The 27,456-nt window shown below is 37.8% G+C and overlaps 1 protein-coding gene and 1 pseudogene across 5 annotated transcripts in view; both read left to right on the top strand.

Moving 5' to 3' along the window:
• The window catches only part of PPP2R3A (protein phosphatase 2 regulatory subunit B''alpha), a 151,377-nt gene that overhangs the window by 43,917 nt on the left and 80,004 nt on the right, over positions 1-27,456 (top strand). For 4 of the 5 annotated variants that reach the window (XM_036219782.1, XM_016140354.2, XM_016140355.2 and 1 more), the window contains 2 exons: positions 19,945-20,211; positions 26,091-26,194. In XM_036219782.1, coding sequence (XP_036075675.1) covers positions 19,945-20,211; positions 26,091-26,194 — 371 coding nt within the window. Of the gene's footprint in view, positions 1-12,252; positions 16,303-19,944; positions 20,212-26,090; positions 26,195-27,456 lie in introns of those variants that run through there. The other variant, XM_016140356.2, reaches the window with a different exon arrangement.
• LOC107508497 lies at positions 7,831-12,135 on the top strand (annotated as a pseudogene).

The raw sequence follows: 27,456 nt of genomic DNA, 5'->3' as shown, positions 1-27,456 counted from the left end.
AGCCCAAGCCTCTGCCCCTCCAGGGCCACCTGTTAAGATTCAGCAAGCAAAATCCACAGATGGTGTACTTATAGTTGCCTCAAAAGGCCACATCAGAAACCGAGGCCAGCTGCCTCCACCAGTGTGAGTCTCAGCAAGGAGCACCTGACTCACTGAGGCTATACCTAGATGTGGCTTGAGTGGGGCCTGAGTTGGGGGAGGCGGGGTTTCAGGGAATTCTCTGGGTAGGGCAACCTCTGTTATCCAGTTTGAAGACTCACAGCTATGGCCATTGCACTGGGAGGAGGGCTTAACAGGGAACAATGGATACCGCTGGCACTTCCTTACCAAGTGAGTCTCTCCTCTGCCCTCACTCTGACAATGCCTCCCTGTAAGTCCCTGGTGCCCCCTGTGCACAGCCTGCTCAGACTGTCATGGCAAAAATCCGCTCGCGGACACGGCTCCTTTAAGGAGCGTCTGCCACTGCCATGTCCTCTGTCTCAGCCGCTTGGACCCAGCAGCCCCGTGTCCTTGCCCCATCCTACCTTCTGCCATTGGCAGGGTGCTTTCTTGGATGTCTTTGTAGTTGTATGGCTTGTTCATCTAGTTCCAAGGTGGTTTTTCCTTGTTGCTGCTCCTTATTTCTGTCACAACTTTGATTTGGTCAGCAGAGAGATGAACAGAGCCTCTATCATCTATGCTATTTTTTTCTCTCTCCTCTAAAAGATACTCATTAATCTTTTAAATAAGTTTCAATATCATAGAATAGAAAAAAATTTAATGAGATTCTTCTTGGTGTAAGTGGAAAAAATAATTCATGAAAAGCTATTTTAAAGGAAAATAATATAAAATCATAATATAAAAAAATTCAGAAAGATAATGCAAAAAAAATAAAGCCATTTTTCCTTGACTCAGTTGCCTCCCTACTTGTTATTTTTAAATCTTTCCTCTTTTTTTATGACATAGTTGAACCCAGGATTTGGCAAAGGTTTTCTGTAAAGGGCCAGATAGCATTTTGGGCTTTATAGGTCACGAAGTGTCTGTCACATAGTCTTCTTTGTCATTTTTTTTTAAAAACAATTCTTTAGTATGAAACCATCCTTAGCTCTAAGCCTGACAAAAACAGGTTGTGGGACAGATTTGGCCCATTGTCAACCCATATTAAACAAATAGAAAAGTATGGTGAACAATAGAAAGCACTCGTATTACCCACTACTTAGTTTTGTCAGATCTTAACATTTTGCTATATTTTCATCAGATCTTTGTTTTAGTTAATTTTTTTTTATATAATTTCAAAAATTAATCTCAGATACAATTGAAGTCCTGTCCCTAGGTCTCCCCTGGCTGGTATCCTCTGCCCCCTTCAGAACTAACCAGTGCCCTGAAGTTGGTGTTTATTTCCTCCTGGAAGTTTCTGTACTATCTTAATTGTCATTATTATTTTTTTCTTATATAGAGAACAGAAAATAGTAGGAAATAAAATCGGAGAGATAGGTTGAGGCCAACTTATGAATGACCTTGTATGCTGTTCAAGAGAGTTTGTTCTAGGAGAGTGGGGAGTTAAAGCTTTTACAGAGGAGTCTCGCAGTATGATTTTTTTAAAAGAATAATAAATTTTATATTAAGGGTTTAAAAAAAAAACTTTTGGGACAGTCAAAATTTGTTCAAAACATTTCTATTAAAAGATTTATGTAATTGAGCATATGAGAAGAAATCCTGACTTGACACTATTAAATGTCATTATTATTTATTATGTGTTTCAAAGTAGTTTGTCAAGAGTGAGCAGTATTTGTTGTCCAGAAATACAATTTAAACTATATTGAGAGAGAGCGTCAATAGAAAATACTAGAAGGATATAGAGATAATGATGGTCTAGGGCAGAGATCAGCAAACTGTAGCTAGGGCCAGGTCTGACCTGCCACCTATATTCGTAAATACAGTTATCCCTTTAACAACATAGGTTTAAACTCTTTGGGTCCACTTATACTTGGATTTTTTTACAATAAATATGTTAGAAATTTTTTTTGGAGATTTGCAACAATTTGAAAAAAACATAAACTACATAGCCTAGAAATATCAAAAAAATAAAATAAAGTTAAGTATGTCATAATGGCATAAAATATATGTAGATACTAGTCTATTTTATCATTTACTGCCATGAAACATACACAAATTTATTACTGAAAGTTAAAATTTATCAAAACTTACACACACTTACAGACCGTGTGTGGTTCCATTTGCAGTCAAGAGATATGTAAACAAATGCAGAGATGCAGTGTTAAATCATAACTACATAAAGTTAACTTTAGTACATACTGTACAACTGTAATAATGTGGTAGCCGTCTACAACATTGTAGTTGTAGTTCGTCTCCCCAGTAAATTATGTGTCACAGGAAAATACGATCTCTCACATTTGTTGCATATTTTTCATCGTGTTCAGTGCAATACTGTAAACCTTGAGTAACACCATGGGACCCATACGCAGTGCCTCTAGTGATGCGGAAGTGCTCCCAAGGAGCAGAGAAAAGTCATGACATTACAAGAAAAGTCGAATTGCTCGATAATGTAGATTGAGATCTCTGGCTGTAGTTGCCCACCATTTCAAGATAATTGAATCCAGCATAAGGACCATTGTAAAAGAAGAGAAAATTTGTGGTGTGGTCGCTGCAGCTATACCAACAAGCACGAAAACCTTGCATTTTTTTTGTTTAAAACCTTTTTTATTTCATATCGAAAATGCAGCTTTTTGTGAGTTTAGGATTGCTATAAGAAGAACATCCCTCTGGACTCTAATATGATTAGAGAAAAATCAAAGTCATTTTATGACAACTTAAAGCAAAAGGAAAGTGAAGGAGCTAAAGCTGGAGAATTTAGTGCCAGCAAAGGATGGTTTAATAATTTTAGAAAGCAGTTTGGCTTTAAAAATGGCAAGATAACAGGAGAAGCAGCTTCTGCCAACCAGGAAGCAGCAGACAAGTTCCCAGGAACCATTAAGAAAATCTTCGAGGAGAAAGGATATCTGTCTGAACAGGTTTTTAATGCAGACAAAAGTGCCCTATTCTGGCGGGGAGAGGGGAGCTACAAACAACATCAATCAGTAGGCAAGAGAAGTGAGCACCAGGATTTAAGACAGGACTAACTCTATTTTGTGCAAATGCAGTTGGGTTTATGATTAACTGCCTGTAAGTATAAAGCTGCAAACCCCCAAGCTTTGAAGGGAAAAGAAAACACCAGGTGACAGGCTTTTTGGTTTTACAACAAGAAGGCTTGGACAACAGGAACCCTTTTTCTGGATTGATTTTTTCAGTTCTTTGTCTCTAAAGTTAGGAAGTAGATTGGCAGTGGACCGCCTTTTAAAATTCTTTTGATATTGGACAATGCCCCTGGCTACCTAGAACCACATGAGTTCAACACCAAAGGTATCAAAGTGGACTGCTTCCTCCTAAACATACCTAATTCTAATTCAGCCCCTAGATAGGGAGTTATAAGGACCCTTAAGCCTCATTACACAGGGTACTTTATGGAAAGGACTGTCAGTGCTGTGTAAGAGAAGCCCAATAGGAAGAACATCATGGAAGTCTAGAAAAACTACACCATTGAAGATGTCATTGGCGTTACCAAAAAAAGCCATCGAGCTCAAAACAGTAAATTTTTGCTATAGAAAACTGTTCAGGTATAGTACATGACTTAACAGGATTTACAACAGAGCCAGTCTAGGAAATCATGAAAGAGACTGGACATGGCAAAGAAGTGGGACGGGGGTGAAGGGTTTCAAGATATGGATCTTGGAGAAATTCAAGAGCTAACACACACCACACTAGATGAATAAACAGAAGACAACTTGATGGAGGTGAGTGCTTCTGAACCAGTGCCTGGCAGTGAGGAAGAAGACGTAGAAGAAGCAGAGCCAGAAAACAAATTGACATTGACAGTCTGGCAGAAGGGTTCCAACTATTCAAGACTGCTTTTGACTTCTTTTACCAAATGAACCCTTCTGTGATACGGGCACTGAAAACTAAAGCAAACAGTGGGAGAAAGATTGATACAGTATAGAAACATTTTTACAGAAATAAAAAGGCAAAAAAGACAGTTACAATGTATTCCTGTAAAGTAACACCAGTATACCTGCCTCTCCTGTCTCTGCCACCCATGAGACAGCAAGACCAACCTGCCTCTTCCTTCTCCTCCTCAGCCTATTCAACATGAAGATGACAAAGATGAAGATCTTTATAATGATCTTCTTCCACTTAATGAACAGTAAATAATCAGTCATGCCATAGAGTTAATAAACATATTTGTTGTGTATGCATATGTTTTTGTGTGAAAATCTAATAACCGTATGGCAACAATTATACGAAACATTTTTGTGTCATCATTATTGTCTAAATATTCATCACATAGAATGTTGTGTGCAAGACATGGAACTGTGGATAGCCTATCCTTACATAGGGTAGGCGAATGATATTTAATCTAAAATTAATGGTGTTTTCTTACTGTTTTATAACTTCGCTTTCAAAGAATTACATTACCCTACAGTATACTTCTCTCATAATTGGAGAAACTGGATATCAGCCTTTAATCACAGGTAAGTGGTTTTACTAGAAATGTAATGTTTCCAGTATTGTATTATGAATATGACTAATATTGTATGCCATAAAAATTTTATAACCATTCATTAGTGTATAGGTTATACTACCATGAAGCAATCATATAGTTTACACGAGGCTACTGTAAAGCAATTATATTGCAGCCGCTTCATTATCGATGAATGAATCATTACACTGTAAATAAATGTGAACTTTTTTCACATTATCTTTTCATTTTTGATGTGTTAGTAACATAACATCTGTATTGTTTTGTATCATGTAAGACAATATTGACATAGGTACTAAAAGGTGATTCATTCCATAAACAGGTGGTATAAACATAGGATATTGATGAATATAGTACAGTATTATAAATGTATTTTCTCTTTTGATTTTCTTAATTTATTTTTTCTAATTTTATTGTGAGAATATGGTATATAATACATATAACATACAAAATCTATGTTAATCAACTTTATGTTGTTGGTAAGGCTTCCAGTCAAGAGTAGGCTATTAGTAGTTAAGTTTTGGGGGAGTCAGAGTTAAATGGGGATTTTTGATTGATTGAAAGATTAGCAGCCCCAACCCCTATGTTGTGTAAGGGTCAATCGTAGTTTTTTGGAACACAGCCATACCCATTTATTTTACAGGATTTATGGCTGCTTTTGTGCTCCACCTACTCAGTTCGAGTAGTTACAACAGAGACCTGAAAGTTTAAAATATTTATCACCTGGCCATTTGCAGAAAAGGCTTGCTGACTCCAGGTCTAAATATTATTTTAATAAGGCTCAATGTGGTATCTTGTTAAAGGAATTTGAAATCTTGGAAGCATCACTAGATATCAATAGTAAAAGCTACCAATTGTCAATGACAGTCAAAGAGCATGCCAGTAGAAATAATAAAATAAATAGGCCTGAAGTTTCAGAATCCTTCATCTTGAGTTCTGATCATGGGTTCTGATCCACGTAGCTTTTGTCCCCTTTCTTCCCCTGTCTCTGACTGTTCCATTTAAAACAGCCTCCTTTTTCACTCTGTGTCTTATTCCCCTCCCCATTCTTCCTTTCTTTGCGCTCTCTCACTGTGTCAAGTTATCTATACCTTTGACTAGCAAATGCATGTTCAGTACATGCTTTGTTCACAAAGCCTCTAAGTGACAGGAAACAACCCTGTAGGTTCTAGAATAGCTGAGGTGTGCAGATAGACCTGAAAATGAGTTGAATAAGAATAAGAGAACAACTTTTAAAGGAGGGAAAGGAGGATGTGGTTGAGGTCTCAAAGGGTTTTATAATTATAAATGAGTAAATTACTGAGGACGTGTTTTGACATGGGAGATGATACCCTAATTCTGTGTTTTACCACCAGCAGATAATATTAATCATATCTGTTTTTAGCCTTATGAGGCAATAGCCTGTTAGCTCTTATTCACAGGTTAAAATAATAAACCCTAGCCTCCCTTGAAAATTATTTATTTTGACTTAATTTTAGTAAAAACAAACCTAGGAGGAAAATTCCATTACTACTTACTCAATTGAAAGAATGGAAGGCAGGGGCAAGATTCCTCAATGAAAGAGGAAGAATTTAAGAGAGGAAGATTTTTTAAAATAATTTTTTGATTTTTCAATTACATACAATATACTAGTTTCAGGCCTACATAGTGATTAGACATATAATTTATGAAGCGATCACCCTGATATATCAAGTACCCATTTGACACCATACATAATTATTGAAATTTTATTGACTATATTCCTTATGCTCTATTTTATATCCCCATTACAATATTGTGACTATACATCTGTACTTCATTTCTTCCCCCTTTTCACTTATCTACCCAAGCCCCCTATCATCTGGCAACCATCAAAATGTTCTGCGTATCCGTTCCTCTATTGTTTGCTTATATTGTTCTTAGATTCTCCATGTAAGTGAATCATATGACATTTGTCTTTCTCTGTCTGACTTACTCCCCTCAGCACAATACCCTCTGCGTCCATCCATGTTGTAGCAGATGGCAAAATTTTGTTTTTCATGGCTGAGTAGTCCATTGTATATATGCACCACCTCTTCTTTGTCCATTCATGCACTGATGGACACCCAATTTGCCTCCATATCTTGGCTGTTGTAAACAATGCTGTAATGAACATATGTGTTCACAAGTCCCTTCAAAGTAGGGTTTTGGGTTTCTTTGGATAAATACCTAGAAGTGAGATTACTGGGTCTTTCTTTGTCTCTTGTTATAGCCTTTGTTCTAAAGTCTGTTATTGTCTGGTGTAAGTATTGCTACCTCAGATTTTGTTTTATTTTATTTTTATTTTCACGAAATAACTTTTTCCATCCCTTTCATTCTGTGTGTGTCTTTCAATCTGAAGTGGATCTCTTGTAGGTAGCATACTTAAGGGTCTTGTTTTCTTATCAGTTGAGCCACCTATCTTTTAATTGGAACATTTAATCCATTTACATTTAAAGTAATTGTTGATAGATACGTAGTAATGCCATTTTATTATTCGTATTTTATCTTTTTTTCTTCTTAAAGTAGTCCCTCTAACATTTTTAGTAATACTAATTTGGTGTTGATGAACTCCTTTAGCTTTTTCTTGTGTGGGATACTCTTTATCTGTCCTTCAGTTCTAAATGATAGCTTTGATGGGTAGAGTAATCTTAGTTGTAGGTCCTTACTTTTCATCACTTTAAATATTTCATGCCAGTCCCTCTGGCCTGAAAAGTTTCTATTGAGAAGTCAACTGACAGTCTTATGAGCGCTCCTTTGTACGTAACTAACTGCTTTTCTCTTGCTCCTTTTAAGATTCTCTGTCTTTAACCTTTAGCATTTTAATTATGATGGGTCTTGGTATGGGCTTCTTCGGGTTCATCTTGTTTGTGACACTGCACTTCCTGGACTTGTATGTCTACTCCCTTCACCGTGTTAGGGAAGATTTTTGTCATGGTTTCATCATATAGGTTTTACAATTCCTTATTCTCTCTCTTCTTCTGGCTCTTTTATGATGCAAATGTTGGTACCCTTGATATTGTCCCAGAGTTCTCTTAAACTGTCTTAATTTTTCTTGTATTCTTTTTTCTTGTTGCTGTTCTCATTGGATGTTTTCTGGTACCTTATCTTTTAAAAACTGATTTGATCCTCTGCTTTGTCTAATATATTGTTGATTCCCTCTAATGCAGCAGTCCCCAGCCTTTTTGACACCAGGGACCGGTGCTCCTATGAGAATCTAATGCCCAATGATCTGAGGTGGAGCTGAGGTGGTAATGCTAGTGCTGGGGAGCAGCTGAAGCTTTGCTTGTTCCCCCACTGCTCACCTCCTGCTGTTCGGCCCAATTCCTAACAGGCCATGGACCAGTACCAGTTCACAGCTCAGGGGTTAGGGACTCCTGCTCTAATGTATTCTTTATTTCAGTTATTGTATTCATTTATTATTGGTTCTTTTTTATGTTTTCTATCTCCATTTTTATTTTTCTATCTCTTTGTTAAAGTTCTCACTGAGTTCATTTGCTCTTCTAAGTTCATTGAGCATCCTGATTGCTTGTATTTATTTTGTTGGAGCTTTATTCCTTCACTTGAGACATGTTTTTTATCTCCTCATTTTGGCTGCCTCCCTGTGTTTGTTTCTTTGAATGGGTAGGTCTGCTTTGTCTCCCAGTCTTTGTAGAGCGGCCTTATGTAGTAGGTGTCTTATGCAGCCCACTGGTGCAATCCCTCTGGTCACCTGAGCCGGGTGCTCCAGGTGTATCCCGTGTATGAGTTGTGCGTGTGCCCTTCTGTGGGAATTGAGTCTTGGTTGCTGTTTGCACATCAGTGGAAGGGATTGACCCTCAGGCCGATTGGTTTGCAGGAGTGACTAGTGACTACACTGCAGGAGCTGTTGTGCAGGGGCTGACCCTATGGAGCAGGATTTGCTTTAGCAGGGCTCTGGTGCCTGCCTAGTCTGCACGTTGGGTGTGTTGTCCTCAGATAGGGCCTCAAGTGGTGCTCCAGCTCACTCCAAGCTGGACACAGGGTGTGGGGGCCCTAGGCCTCCTGGGAGGGGGCCCCACTGCAGGCCAAGTTCATTGGCAGCCTATTCCTTGCTTAAGGCTACCTTGCCTGAGCCACCAAGCAATCCACAGATGGCCATCACCCACACTGGACTTGGAGTTTCCTTGAAAGGCCAAGCTACAAACTAAGGATGGCTGCCACTAGTGCCAGGCTTGAGGCTGCTCCACATGAGATATGGGGCATGCTTGTTTGGGTTTTGTGACCTTCTGAGAGATTTTAGGAAAGTCCACAGCAAGAGCCAAGACAGGCCATTTGTATGGAAAAGCCACTGGACACTACTTGGTTTGGCCTGCAGCCTGGGGTCTCAGGGTATCACTAGGGCAGGGCAACCAGTGTTAGCCAGGTCAGTGGAGACTCAGATATGGTGGCCAGGAGTGGGAAGGCTCAACAAAGAAACAATGGATTCTGCCTGGGAGAAAGCTGCCCTTCCAGCTCTTACCGTGAAGCTAGACTATTCATTTGCTCTCTGTTCATCCCTGGTGCCTTTCAAGCTGCTGCCCCATCACTAGAGCTCAGAGTGAGTGAGTTTGTCAGCCAGTAAGTCCATGCGCAGGCCTTTTAACTAAAATGCCTGGGAGCTCTCAGTCAGATGAGCCCGGAAATACTTCTAGAAGTAACATCATAATAGCTGCCCAAGGAGAACCCCAAGTTCAGTTCAAACTTGTATTGGTTGGTGATGGTGGGACTGGAAAAACGACATTTGTGAAGTGTCATCTGGTGAATTTGAGAAGTATATCGGTACCTTGGGTGTCAAGGTCCATTCCTTTATGTTCCACACCAACAGAGGACTTAATCAAGTTCAATGTGTGGGACGCAGCTGGTCAGGAGAAGTTTGATAGACTGAGAGATGGCTATCACTTCCAAGCCTAGTGTGCCATTATAATGTTTGAGGTAACGTCAAGAGTTACTTACAAGAATGTGTCTAACTGGCACAGAGATCTGGTATGAGTATGTGAGAACATCCCCATCATGTTGTGTGGCGGCAAAGTAGATATTAAGGACAGGAAAGTTAAGGCAAAATCAGTTGTCTTTCCCCAAAAGAAGAATTCTCAATACTGTGACATTTCTGCCAATAGTAACTACAACTTTGAAAAGCTCTTTCTCTAAAAAACTAATTGGAGACCCTAACTTGGAGTTTGTTGCCATTCTTGCTCTTGCTCCAGGAGTTTTCATTGACCCAGCTTTGGCAACACAGTATGAGCACAATCTAGAGGTTGCTCAGGCAACTGCTCTGCCAAACGAGTGTGACGGCCTGTGAGAAAGTGAAGCTGAAGCCCAGTGTCAGAAGTCTGGTTTTAATAGGCAGCTGTCCTGTGATGTCAGTGATACAGCATGTTTGCCACTTTGTTATGTAGCTAAGCAGAACATGTGTATAATCTGGGATGCTGAAGGAAATGAATGGGCTTCAGAGTGAATGTAGCAGTTAGAAAAATCTTCATTTTGTGGACCTGCATATTTAGCTGTTTTGGAACTCAGTTGTTTCCTTATTGAGATTCAAATATAAGACTGCTACTGTCACATCACAATACTCAATGGTGAAACCGTGTTTGTTACTGTCATTCCTGTTCCTTTTCATTTAGAATCTAGAATAAAGTTGTATTTCAAATATCAAGAAAAAAAAAGAATAAACGACCAGTGACTCCAGCAGCCCTGTCTCTCAGTCAGCCACAGTTTTTGCTGGCTTTCACAGCCAGAAGTTATGGGGAGTTCTCTTCCCAACATTAGAACTCTGGGCCGGGGACCCCAGTGTGGGACCGAGACTTCTCGTTCCTCTGGGCTTCCCTCTGCAGCCAAGCTATCCCTCCTGATTTTTAACCACACGTGGGTATGGTAACAGCCTGTTTCACGTGTCCACCCATCCTCCCAATCTTGAGGTGACTTCTCTTGGATGTTGTATGTCTTACAACAAGTCCTTAGTTGTAGGCCTTCTGTTTAGCTAGACTTCAGGCAGTTCTCAATGGTGGTGGCTCTATAGTTCATTTGTAATTTTGATGTGGTCATGAGAAGAGGCCAGCACAACATCTATCTAGTCTGGCATCTTGACCATATATTAAGGAAGATTATTATTTTTTAAAAGCTGTAGTATAGTATTTAAGTTTAGTGAAACCTTACGAATTTCTTCTAATTAAAGGGGAAACCCATCTGTATTACTAAAAAATACAAATTAAAATTTTGACATTTTTTTCAGAAAGAGCTTTACTAATTTCAAAATTAAACAGTGAAACTATTGTCAGAGTATCACCAAGTATGAATTTTATTGACCTATTTCAGTAATGTGTTCAAAGGTCATGTATACTTATTTAAAAAATTATTAAAGAAGGCAATTCAAATGATACAAACTTTTAACACTTCATGAAGTAGATAGTCTCCTTTTGGCAAAGCTTTTATGGGATAAAGAATAAAGAACAAGGAAGAGACCAATAGGAAATATCTGATTGGCCGGGACCACATAATCAACCTTGTTTGAGGTGCGAAGACCCAGAGATGGCTTAGCATTTGGGGATTAGGTGACTGAATAAACTGTTTCTGGTCATTCAGATCAGTCACAAGGACTATCGAAGTTATCTAAGTTTTGATAGGCAAAGTGGCACTTTGGGCAGGAGTGACTTTATCTTGGTCCCAGAAATTTATTTCAACAGCCCCCAATGGTTATCCTCTTGACCATTGAAGAGGCTTGATGATAAATATAAGTCTTAACACGACTCATAGTTACCACTGCCTCTTTGGGCCTCAGTCGAGTATTCATGAGAGATGATGCCAGGCTCCTATTCTTGGAGCTGATTATGTTCTGTTCTAAGACCATCTGGTGGCTGGTCAGTGGCTGCCCACATGCATTTCAGTCTTTGGAGAGAACATAGTGTATTAGACAATAATAATTATTAGCAACAAAATGATGCCCATGGTTTGGCAAGTGCTTCTGAGCCAGGGATCCCCATGACTTTAAAACAGTAAGAATCAAAAAAGTCAAGACATGATCATGATGAGGAAGATAACTTCTTTAAGCCAGTAAGGCTGTTTATGTATTTTATGTAACTGTGCGTCTGCTTCTTATGAAGAAGTGTTTATTCACTGAGCTTGTTTCAGAAAAATTGAGGCACTGGAAATCATATGTTTGTAACAGGCAGAAAGATCTACGAGATCACCAGCATCTTAACAAAGTCAACAGTTAGTTGGAGGTTGGATTACCCTTCTTTGCAAAGGCCTGGGATATGTGAACAATGACATTATCTTTTCAGGCAAGGGCAGAGAAATTAAGAAAAGGATGGTCAGAGAGGGAAGGAGCAATGGAAAGAAATATTCTTGATCCAACATATTGGGAGGAAGTAGTCTGCCTCAATGTCGGCTACTTCTTTTCCTAGTCAATTTGAATTTAAGGTCTCTGGTATTTGCACAGGACCAGATGTCAAGTGGAGTCTTTTCACTTTTGAAATATGCACCCAAGTTTCGATATCAGTTTCAGTAGTTGAGTACTTTGTAGCATCTTTTCCTTGAATCTCACTTTTACAAAAGCATTAAAAAAAATAGCTGTCTATAAATGACAAGACTTAAAAACGCCCATAATTAGATATCTGATGAGAGTATATTATAATGGAATTGACAAAGAAATTTGATTTTTTTTGTGACATAACACATTTTAAGATAACTGAGATTATGACTGATAACATACTAGGTTATAAATTTTTGGAATTGCATACAATTTCTAGAACACGTATTAATAACATGCATCCACACAAAGGTTTGTCATCACTTATTTGACAACACTTCCCATGTAATTTAACACACCAAATAAAGCTAATTAGTTTAACATCTCTTTTACAAGGTGAGAGACATCTCTTGAGACTTTCCAGGGACCCTCTGGGAAATTTCATAGTTACTTTGAGGTCAAAAAGAATCCACAAACAGCTAACCATCATCTTCAGTTGTCTTTCTTGCTGACAAATTCTGTAACAGAGAATTTATTTGAGTTTTACTAAACCTAGGTAAAATATTCCTCTAGCTCCTAACACCTAAAAATCTGTGATGGTGTAAGGATGTCCCATCACCTTTCCTAGCGAGAAGAGAGAACCCCATTAAGAGTATAGATCATTGTACCTTATTGCAGCATGGAAGTCTCTTAATTATAGATTGTAGGCATTTTGAAGTGGGGGTGCTCTTTTGCTCACCATTGTAGCCCTATTGTAGTACCTCCACATACTAGCTGTTTTAATTCTGAAATTTTATCCTTTCTCTTTAAGGAATAGCCATACATCTCATTGTCCTTTTTCCTATTCTCTGTCTACTTTGAGCTTTTACCTGTTCAGTTGACCGTGGCTGAAGATCAAACAACCATACTGAGAAGTCTTGTATTAAACTCATGACCAACCTCCAGTGGGCCTTTAGTATGGTCTGGGTGACCTCCATTTCCCTAGTCCCTCACTTCCCACTGCAAATGAGTCATGCCTTTTCTCTACTCAGAGGTCCCCAACACTCCCCCCACCCCCGACCGGGCCACATAGCAGGAGGTGAGTGGCTAGCTAGCGAAGCTTCATCTTGGCAGCAACTCTCCAGCACTAGCTGCACTGCCTCTACTCTACCTCAGATCATCAGGCATTAGATTCTCATAGGAGCAGTAGTCTCTGGTGCCAGAAAGGTTGCTAGCATCTCCTCTTGCATCCTTGCCCTCAGCTAATGACCTTGATTCCTATTCTACTAAGAAAACTGAAGCAGAGGGGACACCTTTAGCCACCCACCTAGCTGTATCAGTACCTATAGTCCTTTTTCTTCTGTTACTATACATGAATGGTCTGAACCGTGTAAGGCCACCCCCTGCCCTTGTGCTTTGGATCCTATCCTCTCCCGTCAACTCAGGGACACTTCTCCAGGGACCCTTTTTTCTCCTGCAGCCATCAATTTTTCCCCTTTACTAGACCATGCCATTAACAAACATACTACGATTCTCCCATCTTTAAAACAGGCATCCAAAAGGCATTTTAGCATCCAAGAGGCACAGCTCCATCAGCTATTTTATTTGCAACATAATGTTCATCACCAGAGTCCTTGACCATCAGTTTCAGGCTGTTCTTTTGACATCTGTCCATTCAGCCCACACTCAGAATTATTGAGACACACACAACCAAGGAAGATACTGGGGCGAACTATTTTACAGTACTGCCGCTGTACATTCATTGACATTTACCATGGCAATGTTAATAGATTTGTGTTCCTTTTGGTATTGGTCATGGAATGTGTACCTATCATTTGGAGGCAATTAAAGCAAGACACAAAAAAGGCTTATTAGATCTCCTATTTGCTGCAGCCAGTGAAGTTAAGGCTCCAGGGTTAGGCCAGGAGCAAAGAAACTATAGATCATCACCACCACCTGGCCTGGCCTTCTTCCCCAACTCCAGTGTTCATTATTTAAGAGTAAAATAACATTAATAACACAAAACAAGCTACTAATTAAACAACGAGAAAACACCAATTTAGAGCGTAAAAGAAGGATATCAAAGTTTAGGCTTAAGAGTAATTAGCTTATAATCAGTTCCCTCAAAGCTTATTTAAAATGATATTTTAAAGTCTGTGATTCCAAGTTACTACTTTTTTTTTTTTAACTCTCCAAGTCAGAATCAAGGTGAGAAAGGCTTTTTAAATTGAGATGTGATTCACATAGTAAAAAATCAGCATTTTTAAAGTGCACAATTCAGTAGGTTTTGGTATATACAACAAGGTCATACAACCATCAGCTCTGTGTAATTCCAGGACATTTTCATCACCACCCCCCAAAAGTCTATGTATATTAGCAGTTACTTCTCCCTTCCCCTAGCCCCTGGCAACCACTAATCTACTTGCTGAGGAAGGGGATGAAAAGTCACCCCCCTGAAGCCTTGGGTTAGTGTTGGGAAGATGAGAGGGGAATACAATTTAAAGCGTGCTTTAATTTAAAAAGCAGTGAATCGTAAGTCTGAAGATCTAGTAGCATTCTTAACTAACTCTTTGATGCTTTGTTTTGGAGGTAAATAATGAAGGAAAACAGTATTATGGGCAGGAATGTAATGAAAAACAAATATAGGAAAGCCATCTAGCTCAGAGTAATTTGTCAGAGAAAATTGGGAAAAGAAAGGGCCCAGGTTGAAGCATTTACCGGGGGTTTCCATTGTGTGCTTCTTTCAAAGTTTACAGTATATACTGAAATCTTTCAGGTAAGATTTCATATGAGTGGAGAATTCCACAGATTAAAAAGGAAAAGAATTTGAAAAACCACAGGTTAGATATATAAGCCTAATGTACACATTATAAAGTTGTCAGAATGTCTTGAAATCAAGAAAAAAGTAACAAGTTGTAGGAAACCATGGAAAACGAAGAAATGTCATTCTCACCAAATTAGACAAAGTTTCAGTAAAGGTTGTAAGCTGTTTTTGGTTTGGGGGTTTATTTGGTAATGATATTTGGTTTATGTTTTCTAGAAGTAGAAAATAAATATTAAGGAATGTGGTTGATTGGAAATAAATATTTATTTCTAAATATTAAACATGAGAAAGTAGTTGGAGAGTCACTTCTGAATACATGAATCAGAGGTTTAATATATGATCAGAACAATAGAATCTTTTAAAAATATATGATTTGTTTAAAGTTCCTTGAAGAAAAATCAAGTCCCACAAATTAAAGATGTATTGTCATTGCTGTTCAATCAGCTTTTGTATGTTTATTGTAGCCAAATTGCATGCACACATGTATCTGAAGCTGCTTCTTATGGCATTGAGTTGTTCCATTTTCTTAATTAACACTTTGACAATAAATTTTCAGATATATCCAGATCTAGAATTATTTCCAAAAGTATTTTTTATGGCTAAGATAGTCTTCTGCAAACAAAGGATTTACTTTTTAAATCTGAGACCAACAAAACTCCTTGTATATTATTATCATTTGAGTATGAAAATTTGTTTTTCTCTATATTTTGACTGGATATATCGTGAGGGTTTTAGATATTTGCTTCCTTTCAAATAAAATAAAAAAGTATTCTTAAAATAATATTTAAAGTTTGAAGCGCAGTTTGTTTTTTCATAAAATATAGCAAAATCGAAAACAGTCTAAAGTTCTTTCTCTTCTAGTTTGAGGAGAAACTGTTTTATGTGGATCGACACCTCACATACTCGGAGTTTAAGAAGTTAGCATTATCTGAGAAGTTGCTATTTTTAGGTCCACTGTAATGCTTCTAACTTTGGTGCTCAGAGTAGTGAATGCTTTCTTTCCCAGAAGGCTCTGTATTCTCAACATGTGCAGATCAATTTGACATAAAGCTACCCACAAGGAGCAACAGGCCCTTTGCAGGCTGTGTTTCTAACTTGAAAATTATGAGCAGGTATTGGGAGCCACAGGCCGTATTTGGGAACCAGCTACTTGTCAGTACAAGCATGGATTGTGGTCTCTGGAGGCTGGGAGAGCACAATGCTTGAACTTAATTTCTTTGCGAGATAAGAAGAAAAAAATCTTTCTACTTGACGAGACTTGACAACTTATTAAATCTGACTATCTTCAGAAGTGTGCTGGACAGTTTCTAAGTAAACATCCACTTTTCAAAGATGATGATCAAGGAAACATCTCTACGAAGGGACCCGGATTTAAGGGGAGAGTTAGCTTTCCTGGCACGGGGCTGTGATTTTGTTCTCCCGTCACGGTTTAAGAAGCGGCTGAAGTCATTTCAGCAAACACAGGTTTGAAACTTGGGTGTTTCTTTTAAAATATTTTTATTACTAATAAAACCACCCAGTGAGATAACTTACAAATAATTTTATAGCTCACTTGCTTTTAGATCAAGGAATTAATCTGTGTCCTCTATTTAGCTATTTGCAGAAAGCTATTTGTAGAGAGATTCCAACGGGTTTAAAAATAGACCTTCTGGACCTGGAGTACAGTACTCACATTTTTCTCTTGTAGAAAGGGAATCCAGTTAGAGACAATAAATATAAATTAACAAATATTTTGCAATTTAGTGGGGGAAATACTGGAATTTTTAATAGAAATATCTTTGAGAAACTAGAATTTCTGTGTTATAAGTCATGTTTGTACTTTGAATCAATAGGTTATGTTTGTATTAATGTCCATACATCTGTAATGAACAGTTTTATGTAAAATACTGATCCTATTAGTCTCTTTTTTAAAGAATAATGTATTTTTTATATAGATAATTGTATATGTATAATATAATTATGTAGGTAATTAAGGATGGCAGTTAACTTCTTGGTGGTGAAAGAATGTCCTTCCCTCAGTAGGCTGCGAGATTGAGTCATTTCTTTCTACTGTGACTACTTGGAAGAATCCATGCTAACTTGCTTACACCCTATGGCCAGTCTCCCACCAAACAAGTTTCCTAACATGACAGCAATACAAATGAAGAGGCATACAAATAATAGCCATCCACAATCCAGCAAGAAACCATAGTTTCATAGTTAATTGGACCCAGAGTAATTTCAGATTATTTTATTACTCCATATGAAGTTGCTTTTTAAAAAATGGCTCAAAAATGGTCAAATATTGGAAATATTACAATGACATAATAGTATAAGGAGTCTATTCAGAATACTATCTAAACATTGTATTTATAAGGAAAGACTGAAATGGAGAATTGAGATACTTTACCCAGCTAATTCTGTTTTAGTGCTGTTCCTAGATTTGAATGAAACAGTTTTATTCCAAGTGAGAAGATGCTAAACTTGCCAGTAAATCTGGCAAAATTTATATTACTGTGTTTTATTCTATAATATTTGTAGAGTCAGTTTTATTAAACTACTTTAAGGTTTAAATTATGTGTCTCCTATTGAATTAAATGAAAAGTAAATTGTAACACCCAAAAATTCAAAATAAATGCATTCTTTTAATTTTTCCTTTTAAATATTAACATCAGTTTTATTAAATATGGAATCAACCAATGAATTAATAAATACTTGCGTACCAGTGAATTGCTCCATATTAAGAAGTACACTAAGGAAAGCAAAGTAGACTGTTATATAAACAAATATTTTTCCATTCAAATAAAAACTTTGACAGTTAGCCAAGGTTTGTTTTGAATGTCACTTATTTCTGTCAAAGCAAAAGTATGGAGTTAACATTGGAAGCCTTGCTCTAAACCTTCTCCACTAGCATGTGCTCACTAGACTATTGGGTTTCATCCCCACTGGCACCAGTGGTCTTAATCCTATGGTTAAAACTGCCCTGGATGTCACACCATGGGAAACATTTTGGGGAAACAAAAAAAAAATTTAATCGTGTACTCGTAGTCTCACAAATCTCTTTTCAGCATAGAATATAGAAAGGAAATGACATTGATGTAGATGACCTAGATAAAACCCCTGAAGAATTATGTGCCTTATTTTAGAAGATTAAGGACAATTTCTACTGTTTCTGACTCATAGAACTATGTAATAATATTTTGAGATTTAGCATTAAGGCAGAGAGAAATGTTTCCTTATAATTGATTATCAATTTGTTACATCAGAAGTGGTGTGCAAACTTTAAATTGCATCACAAGTATAAATGGTCATTTTATTTATTTTTGAATCTGAAGAACCATGCCAAGTTATATTGATTTTATGTTTTGAGAACCCCGCCCTTCGGCCTGTGAATCGTTTTCTTAAATAAGGACATATCTGTGCTTACCACCGCTCGGAAACTTTTACCTATGTAATTTCCTTACTCCTGACTCCTATGATTTTTTAAAATCTTCATCATAACCTTTCAAGAAATAAGGATTATAATCCGTTTTATTACTGAAATTCTAAAAGGTTAAGTAACTTTATGGAAGCCACAGAACTGCTAAGCCATCACTGTGTTCTGTTGAAGTTTTTCATACTCCATTGTCATCACTTCCCTTTGTGCCATTTCTTCCTTGACTGTTGCTTTATGTGGCTGACACCCTGATACTGCAGCAAAGGCTCCATGTGACCAGCTGGCCTTCATATCCTCAGTAGAATTAATATATGAGCAGACTCTATATATTAATGTCAGATAGTAACATGAGAACTGGGCCATGTATAACAAAAGTAGTAGATGAAATCATATTTGTTATTTTTGTGGATGAAGCTTTTCTTCCTATAACATTCATGTTTGTCAAAGGTAGCTAAGATTTTTATCCTGAATCTAAAGATCATGTTATAAGCCCTTATTTCAAAAGGAAATATGATATTCACATCTACTTACAAATAAAATACTGTTCAGACTTTAGGGATGGCATTAGGATAATTTAAGGAAGGACACTCAAGTAATACTTTGTGTTCACAGTGAATTTAAAATCTAGTCAATGATCTTGTCTATCTTTTATACTTTATATAGCATCTAATACAGTGCCATGCTCGTAAGCCTTGATATATAATTTGGTCAAAATTAAGAATAGAAATTAAAACTCTGAAAATCTCCATGGAATCTTTTGCTTTTTCTTCTAGGAATCTCAAATCTAAATTTAGTCTTCATTGGTAAAATAAGTCTCTACATGAATGTTTGTGTACCTCCCTTTACCTTTCCTTAAATCACGGATAATCTTAACTTTTCCATTACCTCCCCCCGCCCCCCCACACACCTTTTTATACTCTTTTTTTGGTGTGTCTCTTTATGGTATACCACATCAGATCCTTTTTTGGAAAAGGTAATGCTATAAACTGTAAATGAATTAATAACCTGTAAAGGAAGTTTGGCTGTAATGAAATTAACAACTGTGATCCTTGCCTATTAGAGTGTACCAAAAATGAGAGAAATTTGTATCTCAGAAAAAATGGCATGCCCCTAGTGGCAGGTAAGTCAGCCTGGTAGAAAACATCCTGAAATGAAAATGCTTAATTTTCTTAACAACGACTTGATCGGGGACTGACTGGCTGTGATTCTACCTAGACAAAGTCAAGGTAGAGAAGAAGGTAAAAGGACACTCCCCCCAATACATTTTATATTCGCATATTTAAAAAGAACTCATTCTAGCTTCCTGTTGAAGTAGAAACGTACAGCAAGACCAAACCAGTAAATTCAAAAAGAATTTGTCAATCCAATGCAAACAGACTAAGAATACACCTCAGGGTCCTTAGTATGTCAACTGACATTGCTCTTAAATGTCTGCCACATAATTGGTAGGAAAATATACTATAGGAATTTTAAGCACATATTTATGTAAACTCAGGTATCGATAGATGTCTTTATTTAATATGGATAAAGATTCCCTAGAAGCATCCTTGTCGCCTTCTAGAGTGGAGTGAGCTCTTGATCTCTACTTGTGGTTTTTTGTATTTACACCTGACTTCCTATTACTGGTGAGGACTTCAAGAAATATATACTGTTAATAATATATGTGTCTCATAATCACGTTTTCTTTCCAGATTCAAAATAAACCAGAAAAGAAACCTGGAACACCACTTCCACCTCCAGCCGCCTTTCCAAGTGGTCCCCAACCGCTCTCCCCTGTTCCTCGTGTGAATAACGTTGTGAATGCACCCTTGTCCATAAACATTCCACAGTTCTACTTTCCTGAAGGACTCCCAGATGCCTGCAGCAACCATGAACAGACACTCAGCAGAATTGAAACTGCTTTCATGGAGACCGAAGATCAGAAAGCAGATATCTATGAAATGGGAAAAATTGCAAAGGTAATAGAACTACTAAATGATACATAATCTCTCTTTCTCCGGCAGTCTCAATCTCTCTCTCTTTTCAGTGCCTCTTTGCTCTTCATTCTTAAGCATGCATGGGTTTTTGTGGGGTTTTTTCCCCTATGTTGAAAGGATTCATTTGATTCTGATATTCCTTTAGCTATAGTCCTATTTCATGGAACTCTTAAGTTTGAAAAAAACCTTAGTGGTCTTCCAGTCCTGGCTCCCATTTAATATAGGAATTCCATCCATGACATCACCGGCACATAAATTCATTCTCTGCTGGAATGCTTTCAGCTACAGGAACCTCACACCTTGCCAGGCAGCCTGTTCCATCATCAAATGGAGCCTTACTTGTTAGGAAAATTTCCCTTGTGCTAAATACAAATCTCTTTTTTGTTCTCACCCAGTAATCATAACTCTTTGTCCCGAAGCCAGGCAAGGAACCATTAGGCCAGCTCAACACTGTAATTGTACTTAGAAATAAATGGATTTTTCATCAGGAGGAAAGTCTTTGATACTTTCCAATATACCCAACTGCTTCTAATTTAAGATTTTAGCTCCTAAAGCCAGGACTACTCTACTGTACAATCTTCAGTAACTGGACTCTACACCTCTAGCCTCCTCCCTAGAATAGTTAATACTGACCATGACCATCATATTATATTTAATCTTGCCATTCTCCAGCTCAGCAACTTTTAGTGATTCCTGACCACCTATAGCAGTGCTTTCTTTTGTTTGGGTTTTATCAGGCACATGTCTCGAAGAGTCATATCATACCTCACAACTTAGTGATTTCAGGCTGTGCTTCAAGAGGCAGAGGGGTTTAGTAGGCTCAGAACTGCACGTGGGCAAGTAGGAGACCAGGAGGGAGCTCAAAGACCTCATGTACACTTCCACTGGCAATGGTTCCCCTGCTTTCAGGAGTAATACTTAAAATTTTGAAAACATCTGGAGGATAGAACCCAAACTACTGTTTCCTGTGTGAGCCCGACCCATTCGCCCTCCCATAGGCACACCTCTGCATTTGGGCTCTCACAATTCTCTTCTCCAAAATGGACTTCCAGGCCTGCGAGCCCCCACGTCACCTGTCCTTTAAGACCTAACTTCCATTGTCTTTGGGGAAATCCTGAATCCCTACTCCTATCATGCCCCATCCTATTTTCAGAAAATATTTTAAATGTAAATAGAGTGATTTTAAGGGAAATAAATGAAAGGGAATTCTTTCTTTTATTCCCCCTTCCTTCACTGCCCATCATAGAACTTGTTTGTTGAGCCCTTCGATGTTTCTAATGAAAAACTTTCATTCAAGAAATAAGAGCTCACCTGTTTCCACTCTGTTTTACATATGAGGAAACTGAAGTCCCACCAGCACTTAACCTGAAGTCGCAGATCTAGTACATGTCAGGAAACAAGTTCTCTAACACCTAGCACTGTGCTGTTTCTACCATATCCTATCTCCCCTGGACATATGCCAACATATCATTAGCTAACTTTGAATTAATATCCACCCATATAAATTATAACTTCTTTCAGGGCATTGACATTTTCTTACCCAAAGCTTTAATAAATGGCTGTTGTATGAACCAAGATGGTAAATTATCCAAATGAGCCGGCACTAGGAATCTAAATCCAAAAGTATTTAGTAAGGACGAATGAAATCTGCATCTGGAGAAAACATGTTAACCTTATAAATGCCAAACCGGGTATTTCTAACATGGCAGCTATTTGTGTATGAGAGAGAGGAGGTTTCATAGACTGCTTCAGGCAGGCGGACAAGGAGAAACTGTCCAGATTAAGGAACGTGGTGGTTCCCTGGTGCTGTGCTGGGATCACCACATCTGAAGAGCCAGTCCAAGTGTTTAGTGCCTCACTGCCTTGAATCCAGGTCCTATGGGTCATCATCCTTCCTCTGGATATTCCCATGCCTGACAGGAGACTGTTCTCCTGACCTTTCTGGCCCTCCCACCCCTGTATCATGGTTTTCCTGCCCTGCTTCAGGATTCGGTGTCTTTCTAGCACTTGGTAGATTGAAAGGAGAGCAGAAAGCCTAAGCACTCCACAGATGGCCAAGAGACTGTAGTCGAGTCAGGGAAGGGTCTGTGCATGCTGAGGAGTCAGAGGAAGGACTTTGCTGTATATAGGCAGTGAGGATCAATCCATGTGTATCATCAGGAAAAAATGCCATTGTTAAAGCTGACAACATAAGTTTAAAAAGAGAGAAATCTACTTTGTTTAGCTGTGGTGACCGTCATTTATATAACAATTTACTGTTTATACCTAGTGGTCGTGTGGCAAAATAGCCAGTATATGCATATATCTCTGATTAATTTGTCTGAGTCATATTTGATTACAGCCCTAAATTTCATTCATGGGTGCCAAGCACTGGTGTTCATTGCTCTTAGACCTTAATGTCAGCTCAGGAAGCAAGGTAAACTGCTCATACCTTTAAAGAGTTAAAACTAACATTGCATATGAAAATGAGAATGCGTATATAATGACCTCAGAAGATACCGTGAGTGTATTCGTTTGTATTGTTTTGTTTCGGATTACCCTACCAGTTCACTACATAGGATTTCACCTCTGTGCTCTTAAAATAATTTACTTTATTCTCGTTAGCGAATCCCCATCTAATAGAGTATTTATTTGACTGTCAGTCTGTTAGCACTCACTAAGTATCCTCATTTTCAACCATTCTTTTGCTCCGCACACCTGTCTGCTCTGCCACTAGGCAGTGACATCTGCACCTGTAGCACTTGCACTCTGTGTGCTGTGTTCTCACAAGAGGTCGACTATGTGAAAGAAAAAAGAAAGACAACCTTTAAGGGACAATGAGGGGAGAGGTGGTAGGAGTAGTAAATTAACATTTTTATGTATTCTTGTTAACTATAAAGCTATTTGGAAGGCCAACTTGAATCTGTAATCTACTGTTCTTTTTTTTTTAACTTTGTAAAAATTAAGTTTATTGGGGTAACATTGGTAATCTACTTTTAACGATACTTAAGTGTAGCCGTAGAGACTGGGATCTGTTTTTTAAGTGCAAAGAAAACTCTATGTTTGTGAAATCTGCATTTTGGTAAAGTTCAGCTTGTTCATCTTTGCCCTCAGACAGCCTTGGAGGGATTAGTGCCCATTTCTGATTAAATTCTCAGTATGTAATGTGTACTTGTTTCTACAGCTTTAAGTGATGATGGAGAAGTAATGAAATTTTTTTTTTTTACATTTTTATAAGAGCTTCATTGCATACATATATGGTCCTTTTTTCTATCAATTATTTTTATTGAATTTATTGGGGGTGACATTGGTTAATAAGATTATATAGGTTTCAAGTGTGTAATTCAATAATCATCATCTACATATTGACTTGTGTATTCACCACCCAAAGTCAAATCTTTCGTCGCCATGTATTTGACCACCTTTACTCTAGCCACCTCCCCCCGCCTCCCCCTTTCCCTCTGGCAATCACTACACTGTTGTCTGTGTACACGTTTTTATTTGTTTGTCTTGGTTTGTTGCTTTCAATTTTATATCCCGCATATGAGTGAAATCATATGGTTCTCAACTTTTTTTCTCTGACTTATTTCTCAGCAGGATAATCTCAAGGTCCATCCATGTTGTCACAAATGGCAGGATTTTATTTTTTCTAATGGCGGAGTAATTTTCCATTGTATTTACTTTTTTATGTTCTTATTGATCTCCCGATTCCATGCAGGCCAGCCATATATTTTTTTTAAATAGTCAAAGTGCAATGTCTGCAGTCCTTGCCATTCACAGCCCTTCCCACTTTTTTCCTTTGGCATTTTCTCCAAGGGCCTACCACCGTCATACTGCCTTGTTCATTCTCGTTTACTCAGGGTACCCCTTTATGAACAAAACAGGTCAACCTTTCCAATCTACTTCAAAACATATGCATTCCATACTTTATATCTTAGGATTTTACCTTTCGCTCATAATAAATTTACAAGCGTTAATCTCTCGGTGACTTACTATTCCTTATGAGCCAACATATATGTATTTTAACGAGTCTCATGGAGACAAAATTGTAATCTAAGGGAATAAAAGTTGTTTAATAGTGGAAGTAGCTACACAGGAATCAACAAACACATAGCCCTTGAAAGTAGTTCAGCTGAGGCTGGTGACCGCTTCTCAGGATGGAGCTAGAAGATTCCTAACCCCCTCCAATTCCGAAAAATCCATGAATGACTCATGGTGGGAGTCCCAAGCACTTTGGCAAGTCAGTTCCAATCTCTCCCTGTACTTTCTCTGTTTGTGGCTCTGCACCCCCACCTCCATGACACAGACTGTTCTTTCAGCTTTCCCAGAAGTTGCCAATAGCCTGTCACATCTAAGAGCATTTTCTTGGCAAACCACTATGCTGCATGAAAGGGACTGGGATTGGGGAAAGTGGATTTGACAGTTTACAACCCAAAGTATATTAATTGTGAGTGAGCTTTGTACTTTGGCAATCATAATTTACATAATAAATAAAGTCCATTTGGTTGCTAAGTAACACCTTTCCCTCATTCTTGACCTCAGTGGAAGTATTTGACCTCTGGACTTAAGAAATCTTAAATTCCATCCTGCTTGCAGAACATGCTTTAGCGGCCCTGGCATGAGCAGCCTTTTATTTCTGCCCTGTACTTACTTTCCTTGGCTTGAATCTCACCTTCTATATCCGCCTCTCTGATATGAACCCAGCAGCCTGAGATGTTATCTCAGCATAACTAATTGCGCTGGGTACTCAGCAGACTGGGTGCTCTTCAGTCTTGTGAGGATTTGTCCATGCACTAAGGCCTCACACCAAGCACAACTCTACCTGAACCTAATATGGATTTACACCTAGTCAGCCTCCAAAGGAGAAACTTCCCTCTGTAGAATGATGAAAGCTCAATAGATACTACATCTAATATGAACAATAAGGGTGCTTTTATCAAATATGAAGATGTGACTCTTTGAAGAGTTCTAGCTTTGGAAATATGTTTTAAGTGCATATACAAAATTAAGAACATTTGGAAACATTTTCTCTGCTAAATTTAGATATCGTTATTGCTAAGAGGGAAGAATTTTCTCTGTAGGGGGAAAAAACAGGTAAATTTGGTTAAGAACTCTTTCTTATAAGAGTATAAGAATAATTTTTTTTTAATTAAAAGCTTTTTATTGAGGAAGACAAGAATCCTTACCTTTTAGGGTATTGTAGTTGTGTTATATTCATTCTTAGTTCTTCCTAAGGCTTCTATAATATGTAGTCATTTGTGATAGTTTCTAATATATAAATAAATTAAAGCATTTTGATTTTTGTCATCTTTAACCTGAATTGTAACCATTTAAATAGATTTGATAGTTATTTCCTAGACTTAGGGTTTTCTGGTTCTTCTTGCACCTGGGGCTTAATAACATAATAGGCAAAGGAGAGGGAGACAGGTGGTAGAGTGTATTAACACCAAGTGCCCGAGTACTAAAGGTAGCTCTATTTTTCTGCCACAGGAAGGAAGGGCATACACATCCATGACATTCAGTCTTTTTTTTTTTGTTCTGGTAAAAAATATATGATGTAAGAATGGTAGGGAGAGTGGTTGCTTTAACTATCAGGATAAGAGAAAGAAACAGTGTAAATGAACTTGGAGGAAAGGTAAAAGGATTTCCATTTTCTTCATTAACTATGTAATCTTCTAATTTCGTTTCCCTTCTGTCTCTCTCTGAATCTACCCCAGCTGATATATTTGCCTCTGTCCCAGTTTTGCTTCTCCAGGTCTGCTTTTTTCCACTGTGGCATGAAGAGTCAAAGCCACAAAGGGCCTTTCTTTGGCCATGTCATCTCTTCACTGTATATGTATTATACTTGCAGGTCTTACACTGTATATGTATTTTGCTTACAGGTCTGTGGCTGTCCTCTCTATTGGAAAGCCCCAATGTTCAAGGCCGCAGGGGGAGAGAAGACAGGATTTGTGTCAGCACAGTCATTCATTGCCATGTGGAGAAAGTAAGTAGATGAACAGTTAACTCTGAGGATAGGCTAAGAACTGTCTGGTCCTATTGACATGCTTTATAAAATTGACTTATTTTACTCATTTATTACTTTTTCCTTTACCCTTTATTTCAACAAGGAAAATTCAATGATTCACAACTATTTATACCCACACAAAAATTCTTTCCATAAGCTTTTGTCTTATATGTCTCTAGTGAGTAAAACAGATCTTCAGAAATACCTATTTAATAACTGTTTGATAGTTTCTTTGTTTTACTTGTTAAATTTGGGTCTTAGGATGTGACTGTTATAGCGGTGACCTAAAAGTAAAGATTCTCCTTTAAGGAGAGCAGACCACAAGTATCATATGAAAATACAGCTTCCATTCTCATAGGATCCAATTTAGAATTTTATCTAGTTGATTTATTAAAAATAGCTAAATTCTAATAAATTTTAATCATTACTTTTTGAAAGTTCCAGTTAAGGAACAAAGGAATAATATATTTATCAAGTTACTTTGGATTTTTATAACCTGATAAGTTTTCTTCTATTCAAACCCAACTTTCTTTTTTTCCTAACTTCTTTCTTCTTTAGAAGTTATTTCTTGATATATTTATACGTTTTAAGAGAATGTCACAGCTTGCCCCTTCTACCTCTTTTAACTGATCAGCTTTCTTTATATATGTTCTTCTCACCTTTTCTGGGCTAGATACCCTTCCTGGTAAACTATCGGGAAATACTAGTCACCTGTCCTCATCATCCCTATTTAAAGTCCATGTATAATAGTAGCAGAATTCAATTTACAAATGCCTTCTAACCCCTTCATGCCACCTAAAAGCCCTTAGTAGTGTAGTGCTTAAGAACATAGCAGGTAATTAATAAATGTATTCTTGTTTCTTAAAATCTAGCAGCAAGTTGAGTTAACCAAGTTCTTCATTCATTACATCAGAATTAAAGTAATCAAGTTTTATAAGAGTACCAGTTAATGAACTTCTTTTAAAGAACCACAACAAAGCTAAAAGTTACAAATGATTCATGTTTTCCAGGTAGGCTTTAGTCATTTTGTTACAGGGAATAGTTCTAAGTTGCCCAGATACCAAAGACTAAAAGAAAAGAGCCCTAGAAGAATCATTCCTCATATACCATAAGGTGAACTCCAAAGTCAATGCCATGGTCATCATTCCACCTCTCCTGTACCAAGTAGAAAACTGCTGGATAAAATCTGAGATTTTTTTTTTTTTTAATGTGTGAATAAGCAATCCTAAAAGTAAGGGAAT

This window comes from Rousettus aegyptiacus, unplaced genomic scaffold (assembly GCF_014176215.1).
Source record: "Rousettus aegyptiacus isolate mRouAeg1 unplaced genomic scaffold, mRouAeg1.p scaffold_m13_p_4, whole genome shotgun sequence".
NCBI lineage: Eukaryota > Metazoa > Chordata > Mammalia > Chiroptera > Pteropodidae > Rousettus > Rousettus aegyptiacus.
The sequence above is the reverse complement of the archived record's forward strand: the minus strand, read 5'-3'. Positions and strand labels throughout refer to the sequence as shown.